A 12404-nucleotide genomic window follows, 5' to 3' on the forward strand; every position below is an offset into this window, starting at 1 on the left:
TTTCAGATATGTGGAACCTTTGGAAGGCTGCAGTGATACATTTGCTTTCTGACAGTCAGGAACAGCACAACATTTAATAATTTTCCCCACATCTTCCCCTACAATAACTCTGATACAGACTATCTGCAGTAACAACACTCCTCATGTATTGTAATTCAATATTGTTATAAATTCAGTATTATTATTTAGACTCTAACCCCCGGCGGGGCAACCAGGGTCCTGTGTGGAGTTTGCATGTTCTCCCCATGCTCCGGTTTCCTCCCACAGTCCAAAGACATGCAGTCAGGCTTATTGGACATGCTAAATTGCCCCTAGGTGTGAATGTGTGTGTGGATGTATATGTCTGTCATTCTGCTCTGCGATGGACTGGTGACCTGTCCAGCGTGTTTCCTGCCTTCCGGCCAATGACTTCTGGGATAGGCTCCAGCTCCCCCCAGCGACCCAGAAGGATAAGCGGCTTAGAAATGTGCATTTAGACTCTAATCTGTGTGTAAATGAAATGTCAGTACTAGTATATGAAATGGCAAATTGACCCCATGAACCTGACCAGCCCTGCACCAGACCCAAAAAAACTTAGTCACATTCTGGTCCTCATTTGTTGCAGTAACAAGTCCAGCAGGTGTTTGTGTTCCTGCGTTTTTATCACTGTATAAAAATGCACCATATTTTTGGTGTGTGAGCTCATACCAAGCACAGTTCAGGTCAGTAAGCACTTATTATTGTTTTATTTATTAGAACAATGATAAAACGCAACTGATAGGTCTCCTATTCCTGTTTATTCTCACTAAATATTACTAATATACTAAATATACTAAATATTCACACTAAACAAAAATCTAAATTTATGGCTTTGTTAGATCACGTTCTTTACACATCAAAATAAAAGCAACAGCAGCACTGAGAAATCACGTCATTAGCATAGAATGGCCAAAACTGAAATTTTTTGCATCAGCCTTAAGGGGTTAAAATGGTAAAATGGTAATTCGAATTTTCAATTTGGGCCCAAAAGTGCATACAGCAGGAAACTTTAATTCAAACGTAAGAATACATTGCCATTTCACAAATAATATTGTCATTTTAATTTTAGTATATGCTTCTGTAATCAAGTTTTTATAGTATTAATTCCATAAAAGAAAGGAAATGTACCATTTCCATGATAAATCCCATTTAAGATGACTGATAGATGCTGAATGATGTGATGGATGCCAGATGTGTGAAAAACAGGTTGAGAAAACTGAGCGCAGTGTGGATGTTTTGCTTCCTTCTCAAGAGAGAGTTGCTCTGTGGAATTTTGGGAATTCAGGCCACGCTATTCCAGGCTGCCAGCTCCAGTGGTGAGGTGGCGTCACCAGGACGCTGCTGGTGTTGTAATTATCCCAGTGTGTGTGTGTGTGTGTGTGTCTGCGAATGCTGGTGTTACAAAGTGCTGGGCAACAGCTTTGTGGATAAAGTAGACAAAAGAGGCAGAATTGCAGTCCTGCTGTAAACATAATGGCATGATGCAGCATTGATGACAGACCTGTGTGGGTGTCTGTATTAACACTGCTGTTCACATTTGGAGTCATTAGTAGTTGTTGTTATTTTATTTTATAATACTTACACCATGCATCATACACAAGGGACAAGGGTTCCACTAGGTGGGGGGGCACTAGCCAGGTGGTCTTCTCGAAGGTGGGCCTGTTGGAAAAAAAAATGCAAAATATGAATTTTAACTACATAATATATACACTCATTCAAGTGCATCTTAGTCTGTGTTCATTAGCTATTCTTCAGTCTTTACAAACCACAAATGCTACTAGTACTACTAAAAGAAATAATTTGTTATCATTGTAATAATAACAATAATAAATATTGTTATTAGTAGTAGTAGTAGTAGTATAAATGCACAGAGTTTAGTAAACATTTTGGTGCTCAGTTAAACTTGCATTTACAAGTAGAATTATATAGGACTCTTATTTTGATGGCATTCATGTTCCTGTTGAATGCAAGTGAAATTATTGTGAATAAAGTGTATGGAAAATGTGTGGTTAACCTATATACTCAGTGGATTCGTTTGAGTGATTTCCATTCATTTCTTAATTTTGACATACTGTATCTAACACTTCATGAATGAATCCACAAAGGTAGATTTAACTAACTAGTGGTATAACTTATCAGAGAAACAGCTAATTGAATTATAGCTGAATTATAGTCATTGTTTCAATGCTTCCTCTTGCATGCAGCAATCTTATTTTTACATATATACTGTCATAAGCATCAGCCTAAGCTGATTTTATATAACTTATAGTTGGGTAACCAGCTACAGTATCTGGTGGGTTAATGCAGATCTACCCATCTGATGTAAATATTTAGCTGCAGAAAAATGAAAAAATGATTTGCAAGCTGGATTGAAGGATAAATTGTAAATATTTTTAGCACATGTTGATATGTTCAGAATGATCTCTGTTCATCATAATGTTTACAGGTTCCTACAGTATTATTGTAAACTCTAATATGAAACTTTTGAATGGTACCCACCTAAATGTATGGTTCTTCAAGGGTTCTTTAGTAAAGAAAATCGTTCCATATAGAACCAAAAGATTCAAAGAACCCTTTCCTTGATTAAAGTGTTCATTGAATTATAAAAGTGTTCTTCAAGTTGATGGAGAATGTGCTGTAGATGGTTCTATGTAGAACCTTTTTGAACAGGGTTCTATATAGCACCAAAAATGGTTCTTCTATTGTTACGATGTCAGGATTGTTACAGCAGAAGAAGCCTTTTTGTTGTTAAATATAACCCTTTTCAAAAAGGTTCTATATAGAACACATTCTCCATCAAGCTGAAGAACTCTTTCACAATGCAAGGAACCCCTTAATCATGCAAAGGCTTCTTTGAGTGTTCACTGTTCTATTTAGAACCATTTTATTTGCTAAAGAACCCTGGAATAACCATAATTTCTAAGTGTAGTATATGTCTGGTTGTTGGTTTGTGTGTTTTTGAGGCTGAAAATGTTTAATGTGAGTTATTGGGGCCATTGTGCAGAAATTCATATCAAAGTCTAGAGGTCAACTGTTACATTTATAACAGTAAGATCAATTACTATAACCTGGAGCTATTAAATGCAATTTGTTCAATGGGGAGGTTCTTCAGAGTGGTTTAGTTCCCCTCCAATATTAATGGAGTGGAATGGCAAGACATGCCTCAGTCTGAAATAAAGATTGTTCTGAGTGAATGTTTCAGTTAGAGCCTGCAGCAAGGTTTTTGTGACTGATTGCTGAACAGATTCTGTGCTTTCTTTCAGTTAGCCTTATATTACCGCAGCTGACCAATTTTCTAGATCACCAAGGAGTGCACAGTGAGAGCATTCATTGTGTTTATTGAATGGCCATTTATTGCCCATTTTGTCATAATGAGTCATAAGGCTCTTGACCCAGACCTCATGCTTAAACATCCTTATTCTGTGTTCCACAGAGACATTTGAAATTATGCTCAGGTTCTTTAGTTCAGAAAGTCTAAGCGAACTTGAACCTCACTTGCAACTTTATCTTGCATGGTGATTAAATTAAATGTATAAAGGGCTGGGCAATATGACAGTATTTAAAGTTATCATGATTAAAATAGATCACAATATATCACAGTGTGCTTTTCTGAGCACAGTATGAATATTGTCAGTACGTAAAAAACACTGACAAACTGCATGTATTTTATTATAAAGGGAGCATAATTAAACGGATAGTTCCAGTCCTAAAATCTGATTGGCTGAGCCGCGTTCGAAGCCGTTGTAAAATCCACAATATACCACGGCTATGACCGCCTCACAGCAAATGAACTCTGTATTACTGCGCCACGGCACGAAAAATCCTTCTGCTGTTAATGGATTAATCTTTGACTCTAACGCTGATCGCACGGAGCAACGAGTGTATTGATGATGTAAGAACCCGTTTTTGTTTAAACTGATGGGCTGAAAACTTGTCTTTACTAGAACTAGGCTGGTCAGCTAGCTAACAGGCTAAAAGATAGCAAACATGCTAAACAACTCCAACATTTATATCACAGGCTTGAATTAAAGTACTCACGTTATGATTCACTGAAAAACGGCAGTGTGAAAGTCTAAAGAATGTCACTTGAGTGGCTTACACGCTTCAAATGTCCGTGTTTCAGTCAGAAGTAGCATCAAACCCAGGCTGAATCCCAAACGGCTCCGTGCTCCCTAGCTAAATAGTGTGCTGTGTAACATTAAGTTTAGAAGTTCTAGCTTCTGCTGTCAAATAGTGCACTGCTTGTCGAGTATGAACGAGGATGAAACCCAAATTTCTTAGCGATATTCTGCATTGTTGGGGTGCAGGAGTCAGTATTTAAATTCCTACGTAGTGCACATAGGGAGCAGGGAGCCGTTTGAGATTCACCCTCAGCGTGAGAAAAGTGGCATCGTCAGACTGGCAGAAGACTCGTGGTGGTGATTTGGTGACCAAAAGTACTTATAAACTGAAAGTATTTGCATTCAACGGTGCTATATTACATATGTTCACTGTTACACGAAAAAAGTTTTAAAAAATCTGGAAATGTCTGCAGTTTACAGTGATTGGCGACCGAACATTCTTCTCCTCATTCAGCGGTCAGCAGTTGCTTAGCAACGATACCGTACTCTAAAGGAACTACATTTCTGGGCGGAATACTTGTTCATGTCGATTATTATTAATAAAAACTTACACAATGTTTTAGATAGTTATTTATTTTAATATATTTTATGTTGGCCGCTGTTTTATAAAAGCAATAAGCCACTCAAGGCAATGCGTTACTGCGATTTTATCATGGGAAGGGAGGTTTAAAGAACACCCTTCCCTGTGATAAAATTGCAGTAACTCACGGCCTCTCGTGGCTAATTGCTTTAATAAAAATCATTTGTATTCCAAGTTTTTGATATTTTTTTTTAATCTGGCACAACTGGCTTTTTTGCCTGCTCCAACACAGTAGCTGCTAGGAAAATAAATACTGTGATGTGAAAATTCCTTGAAGCATTATAATATTGTTTTTTGTGCCATATCACTATTAATTGTAAATGCAAATCTATTCTAAATATGGCAAAATGTATTTTACTCATTTGTTTTCTTTTTCACACTAAAATTTTAAATTAAAAGTTTTTATAGTTTCACACTATTTTGGCAGTTTGTAGATAATTTTGTTTTATTAGTTGCTTATGGGCTCCTGAGGAATTTCTATGAAGTCAATGCTAGTTTTTTATGGCACAACCTAGCAAAAGTTTACTAGACATCTAACTAATGTCTATAAATTGCAAAACATTAGCTAGCTAGCGGCAGCACGGTGGCGCGGTGAGTAGCGCTGTCGCCTCACAGCAAGAAGGGCCTGGGTTTGATTCCCGGCTGGGTGACCAGGGTCGTTTCTGTGTGGAGTTTGCCTGTTCTCCCCGTGTCTGTGTGGGTTTCCTCCGGGTACTCCGGTTTCCTCCCACAGTCCAAAAACATGCAGTCAGGCCATTTGGACATGCTAAATTGCCCCTAGGTGTGAGTGTGTGTGTGTGAATGTGTATGTCTGTCTGTCTGCCCTGCGATGGACTGGCGACCTGTCCAGGGTGTATCCTGCCTTCCGCCCAATGACAGCTGGGATAGGCTCCAGCACCCCACCGCGACCCAGAAGGATAAGGATAGATGATGGATGGATGGATAGCTATCTAGCTAGTAGCTAGTTAGATTAGCATTAGCTAAACAATAGCTAACCATCTTTACACTGCTGCAGACTTCAAAATGCTAAAATGATCTAAAACAGTCAGAGCTGATAACTATTTCAAAAGGTAAAGAATATACACCCAGTTTAATCCACTTTCATATTTTTGTCTGTTTATATTTTGTGTGTCCCTCTATCTCAAAGATATATTATGTGATGTGAAATACACTAGAGACCTTTAGCTTAAAATTTCATGCCATCCACTCGAGTCACTGGCTAATGTGTGCTCCAAAATCCAGTGGTGGTTTCTTTGTGGAGTCCTGACTGGAACTGTCAGCGGGACAAAAGTCTCATATCTGTGTCCATTTCTGAAAAGGGTAGGAAGATAAACATTAATCAGGGATTTGCTGGGCCAAAAGACTTTGAACAATGATATCAGGACAGTCTACTTTTTCTTTTCTCTTTTTTTTTTATTCCATTAGCATGGCTCCATTTCCATCTCCTTGACCCAGCGGGGCTCCTCTCTGTATCTTCTGATGTGTGGCAGCTTACAGCGACCTGACATTTCCCACTTGGCCTGGACTAATCCCACTCCCTGTTGTCATTCACTTTTGATGAGGTTTGAAACTTTCTTAGTAGAGCCGGCCAAAGCAACACTCAAAGCGCTACGCCACTGAGACTTTCAAATATTTACCCCGTATCCAGGATACATGCGTAACACGGTCACACCAGCCAGAGGCAGAAAGGACAGAAATGACCCAGTCCAGGATTAAGAGCTTGAGTGTACATGGTTCTCCCCACTATGAAAAGCAGGATTTTCCTTTGTTCTTTTTTCTTAAATAAGAGATTGATGTACTATGTAAACACTGCAAAGTTTCAAAATGAACCTTTCATTCCTCATTCCATATATGGAGCCTGAAAAATTGCCCATTTTGATGTCACAACTCGAAGTACATTTATATATAAGCACCCATTCAGTGTACAGCAGTTTAGCCAGTCCATTCTTGTTGAAGTGATAAAGAGTGTTGTTACTGTGGACAATCTGTAGCTGAGTTATTGGAGTAGATGAGAAGATTTGGTGAAAGATAAGAATATATATATATATATATGTGTGTGTGTATATATATATATATGTGTATATATGTATATATATATATGTGTGTATATATGTGTGTGTGTGTATATATATATATATGTATATATGTATATATATATATATATGTGTGTGTGTATATATATATATGTATGTATAAAATATGGGTGTGTAGACATAATCTTAAAGGAACAGAAACAGAAATGCCAGTTTAACTCTGTAAACCATAAGGGTGTGTATGTGAGCCCAAGTTGTGCAACCATCTAAGTGTTGGCCTTTTATTTTTTTGGAGATTGTGAATTTTATTCCCAACGATGCCTCAGCAGTCATGGCCAGTAAAGTGTAAATAGTTGATGCTGTCAAAAGCTTATGTGAGATTCTTGAAGTTAGCTTCTCACTTGAAGGATCAGTTTCTCAGCTGTAAATATTAAAAGTTTAATCTGTAACATGTTGACACCGTACAAAAGTTTATTGCACTTTGCTATAGTTACATCTCAGCATTTAGCTAGCAACTTACCTGGTATTTGAGTGAGCAGTTAGGTATACAAGATAATGAGTGAATGTAGGTGCAATTCACCTAATGAATTAACAAATCTGTGCCACAGTAAGGTCTATCTGCACGGATGGAGCCTTCTCAGTCAGTTTATTGTCTTAGTATTGTGAGATATTTTGCTATTATGAAACAGGAGAGCTTTAAAGTGCCTAGCACATGACTGAGAAGTCTATATGGATATATGTCTGTTCTCAAGGCTGGGTTTTCCTTTGCTTTTGAATGGCAGTTTATTTTTTAATAAAAATAATTACTGTGCTGCTGAATTTGTTTAGTAAAAGTAACTATACAGCCTTATTGGTCCATTATTTAGATAGATGACTTGTGGAATTGGACACCACTAAATTATGGACAGAAACTGCGTAAAAAATAAATAAATAAAAATATTAATCATTAAATAGGAAGCCTAGGATTTAAAGGGTTCGTTCTAAATGATAAAGAGGTTAGAAAATGGTCAGGCCTTGTTTCTGCTCACTGCCTCTGCTGTTCTTGTTGTCTGTGACTTTGCTCTGGAAGTCACTGTCACAAGAGGAATGTCTGGGGAATGTCAACTGTGATCAAACTGGGCTGCATCAGTGAAGTGTTTTTATCGGTGAAGAACTGGAGCTTCGTTTCCCTAACGCTGCAAAGCATTATAATCATCATTATATGGTCCAAAGAGGGTGTCCAAAGTGGTCTTCGACAATGGTCACTTTGCTACAAAGCTTCTAGGAAACAAGGTCCAAAATGAGTCGAGAACACTAATGTTCTTATTTTATTTTGTGATTCCTTCAGGATGATCTTTCATCACCATTAGTGATGTCAGTCCACAGCAGTGTTTTCTGATTATCACGCTGCTTCATTTCACTAATTAGCTGATTGCTTTAACCCAAACTCTTACACATTCTGTGGTCTTGTAGAACCAGTGTGTATTGTTCATGTAAATTGACGAGCTTGCAAAATAGAAAAGTGAAGCACGGGGTGGACGATAAGACTATGTGATACTTTTTTTTGTTACGTTGCACACACTTTATATATCATGGGTATCGTCAGTACTTTTTGAAACACTGAACAGCTGCACGTATGATAAGAATGACCAATCATAGACAGCCTGTGAACAACAAAAGAACATCTAAAAAGGTTTTGAAAAATTGTCATAAGACTAATTCCGTCTTTCACATTTGAGGTCATTGTTTCTCCTTTTAATGATCAGCTTAGAGCCTCAAACTTTATCATATGTGGCTGCAGAGCCCCTCTGAGAGTTAAGGAGTTAATATTTGTCTGGTTAACCTTCGGGAAGGAAAAGACAACCAAAAAATGAAAAAACAGACAAAATTAGGGCTGTAGGCTTAGTTTTTAGATGACAGTTCTTGTGTTAATAGGCTAAATTTGGCAAAACATCCTGTATTATTAAAAAATAGTAGAAGGAAATTGGTCAGTTTTTGTTTTGGATGAATAATAGAGGCTGCCTCTTCAGATGAGCTAATGAGCTTACGCTAACTTATTGCTGACTGGTGGACCATCGGATGCTAATTGGGACTTATACATGAGGTATTTTCTCCCCAGTGAATGATGTGCCATCATGTTAGTTTGTCAGAGAAATATCTTTTCACTATTTCTGTAACTAGCTCACATCAGCTAGAGTAAGTTAGTTAGCCTAATTAGCGTAAAAGCCATACAAGAGCCAACCACACTAACCTCTTCCTTCTCAGTCACATACTTAACAGTGCGTCCTTGGCAACATGCTCATGTTAAGGCACTCATGTTTCATAGTAGCAAATATCATATACTTACACATGGATAGGTTTTAGTATCCTGTTAAGCCATAAAAAAACTGAATAGTTATCATGTTTCATGTCTTCCCATGATGAAATGCAAAAAATACTTGAGTGATTTTAGCTTTTGAATATTGGCACCTCGAACGATTAACTGAATACAAATTTAAATTCTGCTTTTCAATTTCATGGCAGTTATTGATAAATGGTCACAGTCCTCCTTCTTTGATCAGTTTATCGTTAGCAACTGTTTAATTTCATTACTTTTTTTTGTCCATATTAAGGGAACATTTGCAAATGTTTGCAAATGTTGAGCTGAAAAGAATTATTAAATTCATAGATTTTCATAGCCTATTTAAAATGTGGCACTGCTCATTTGCTGGTGGATTTTGTTTGTTCCCATTTGTTTACAAATTACAACTACATACATATTATGTATCATGAAAATGTCTTTTAATTAGGGTTGGGCAATGTTGACTTGTTACTGCCTCCAAATATTACCACAGTACATGGTATTATTAGGCGGAATGATGGGTTACTACTGGGCACTAAGTGACGTAAAAGCATTTATGCTGCTTTTTTGCCATCTCAAAAATAATCAGTTTTAGTTCATTTAGAGAGTTTAGTTCACTTACATGGTCACCAAGTAAGTGATTTTCAAGCCATCATTCCATTAATGTCAAGCCATCTAACAGTTGCTAAATATTACACAGTGCTACAGAGAGAGGAGCATTAGCTTAGCTAGCATGCTAACAGCTCTGCTAACCACAAAATGTTTGATTCTGGCTGATTAAAACACCACCAGAAGTTCACATGATGATGTTTCAAATCTGAGCAAGAAAAATCAAACAACTAGTGCTGAAGGGACAGAAAGGCGAAATTAAACATTTTCCGTAGTGTTCAGTTCTGTAGCCTGATCAGCTAACTTAACATTAGCTTAGTGAGCAGGCTACAGACCCAAACAGTGCCACACCCCTGCTGAAAAAAAAATCACAGAAGCCATTAAAAGTTGCTGTTGGTTGCTGGAGGTGTCTAATAGATTCTAATGGTTTAAGCGGTGTTCTGGGACTGTTTCCAGATGCATTTGATGGTTTCTTAATGGGATCTAAAGGTGTTCTACAGGAAACAAGTGGTCTTGAATTGCAACCATTAGGCCAAATCCCAAAGAAAAAAAAAAACATCAGTTTTAATTCTGACTGTTCTTATGTTCTTTTTTCAGCAGGGACACCACAGTACAGGTTTGATTCTGGCTAACTGGTTCTCTGCTGAAAAACAGTTGATGATAAAAACTGTCTGAGAGCAAAAGTTAAGTGACTAGTGCTGAAGTGACAAAGTCAGACATGGAATAAAAATTTGACACATCATATTTGTGAAATACTAGCATCATTTTTAAATACTACAATATACCTTATTACTGCTATACCACCCACCTCTGTTTTTAATGAAATAACAATAGGCCTCTATGAGTGTAGGTAAATGCTGCCTACAGTTAAGTCTTGCCATGTTGCCTACAGTTAAGTAAGGCACTGAGGAAAAGGCTAAACTGAGCTAAAGGGAAAGGCTGATATTGACCAAATTCCTGGTACTTCGGCCCAAAATCCTGAACAAATATCTTCCCCAGATACCAAGATTTGTTTCAATTTCACATAAGCGCTTATGTCTGTGTATAATGTGCATCAGAGTGTTTCATGTTCTTCACTCAAAAACAATGAGGCCATTTTTAATGCTTGTTTTGTCTACAGCACTTTGCATGTAATGTATGAGATTAGCTTCTGAAGGATATGCAGTAGATGAGGTACAACATAGAGCTAAACTGAATTGAATGGAAAGGCTGAACATTTTGAACAAAATGGGCTTTTCATAGTAACTCTTTGACTATGATACAGCTTATCCATTAATGACACAAGGCCTTAAATAATGGCTTTTCTGTGCTCAGTCTCAGGGATGACTGTGGCAATTTTAGTCACAATGTAGCTTAGCACTTTATATGCAAATTGAAAATATCCATGGATGTTGTCGTTGTATCTTGGAAGCATGTGTATTAGTCATTCTTTTACGGTGAGTTATGGTGTCCCATCTCACGTTCTCCATGTGTTTCTCTCACAGGGAGCAGCCCATTTTCAGTACACGAGCTCATGTGTTCCAGATCGATCCAGCCACTAAGCGTAACTGGATCCCAGCCAGCAAGCATGCTGTCACCGTCTCATTCTTCTACGATGCCAACCGGCACGCCTACCGCATTATCAGTGTGGGAGGGACCAAGGTGAGCCCACTGTCCCTATGGATGGGTTTAGGGGTGCACCAATTAAGCAATTGGTTTAAATCAAGCTCCATTTTAGCTGTTAATCTTACCTTCAGGTCGTAGAAGGAGGATGCAGAATTATTACTGAGCAGACTTGTAAAAACTATGGACATATCGTTCTGGATTAAAATTGCGGATCTTGTCAGTAATCAATCAAATTACAGTTTTACCTCTCCAGGTAAAAGTAATCCAGCATGAACAGAGCTTTGCAATGTCCTGCATGTACCTCTCTGCCCTGGATTTATAAAAAAAAAAGTTTTCAAATAACCGCATTCTCGTTGCAAGTTTGTTCTGAGGAGTTTTGTTTGACTTTAGTGCTCAGGGATGGTTGTAATTGGCTGAGAGTGCTTTGCAATGGTTATATATATGCATTTTGTCCAAATTGTGCAGCCTGAATCCATGCTGCCCTAGGAAACTGGTGAAAAGGATTTATAGTAACGTATTCTATGATTGTTCTATATGGTTGTGTATGCAGCATTTTTAACATATGTTTTTTGTTAAAGATATTTTTAAGATAAAATATCCAACCCCACCTTCTCATGAAAGTGTAGAAAAAGTGTCGATGTCAGTGCTGAGGGACCTATCTGCTGTTTTGCGCCAGTGCGTTCAATCGATTACTGTTGATGGAGTGAATCAGGCGTCTCCAGGTTTAGCGGGCCAGAGGAACTGCGCGGTGATGAGAAAGATCCTGGGGGATGGAGGTGTTGATCAATGAGGGAAGACATGGCTCGAACAGCGAGCATATTCACACACCATGAAGGGGCAGGGGCCGAACTGCTGCAAGCGGCCAGACGAATACAGATCAGGGCGTTTGTGTAATGAGGATGCATGAAGTGTCTTGTGTAAATGCACAGAACAAGCCTTGATGAAGAATTCCATGAAATGCAGAAGCAGATTGCTTACCCCATGAAGCAGCTGTAAGAAAAGTTATTTTTTTTAGCATGTGGTATTTCAGATGACATTTTCTACTTTTTTCTCTTGCTGAATGAATCATTGTTATTTGCTAGGTCTTAAAGTAATACCTTTGAGTGTACTTGAAATTG

General features: G+C 38.0%; 1 protein-coding gene across 1 annotated transcript in view; it reads left to right on the forward strand.

The window, feature by feature from the left end:
- Positions 1 to 12404, forward strand: part of LOC118796926 (homer protein homolog 3) — a 59306-nt gene that overhangs the window by 13356 nt on the left and 33546 nt on the right. Inside the window, 1 exon segment of the mRNA XM_036556080.1 lies at positions 11166 to 11322. Within this exon segment, the coding sequence (XP_036411973.1) occupies positions 11166 to 11322 (157 nt within the window).

Source organism: Colossoma macropomum, unplaced genomic scaffold (genome assembly GCF_904425465.1).
Source record: "Colossoma macropomum unplaced genomic scaffold, Colossoma_macropomum, whole genome shotgun sequence".
Classification (NCBI taxonomy): Eukaryota; Metazoa; Chordata; class Actinopteri; order Characiformes; family Serrasalmidae; genus Colossoma; species Colossoma macropomum.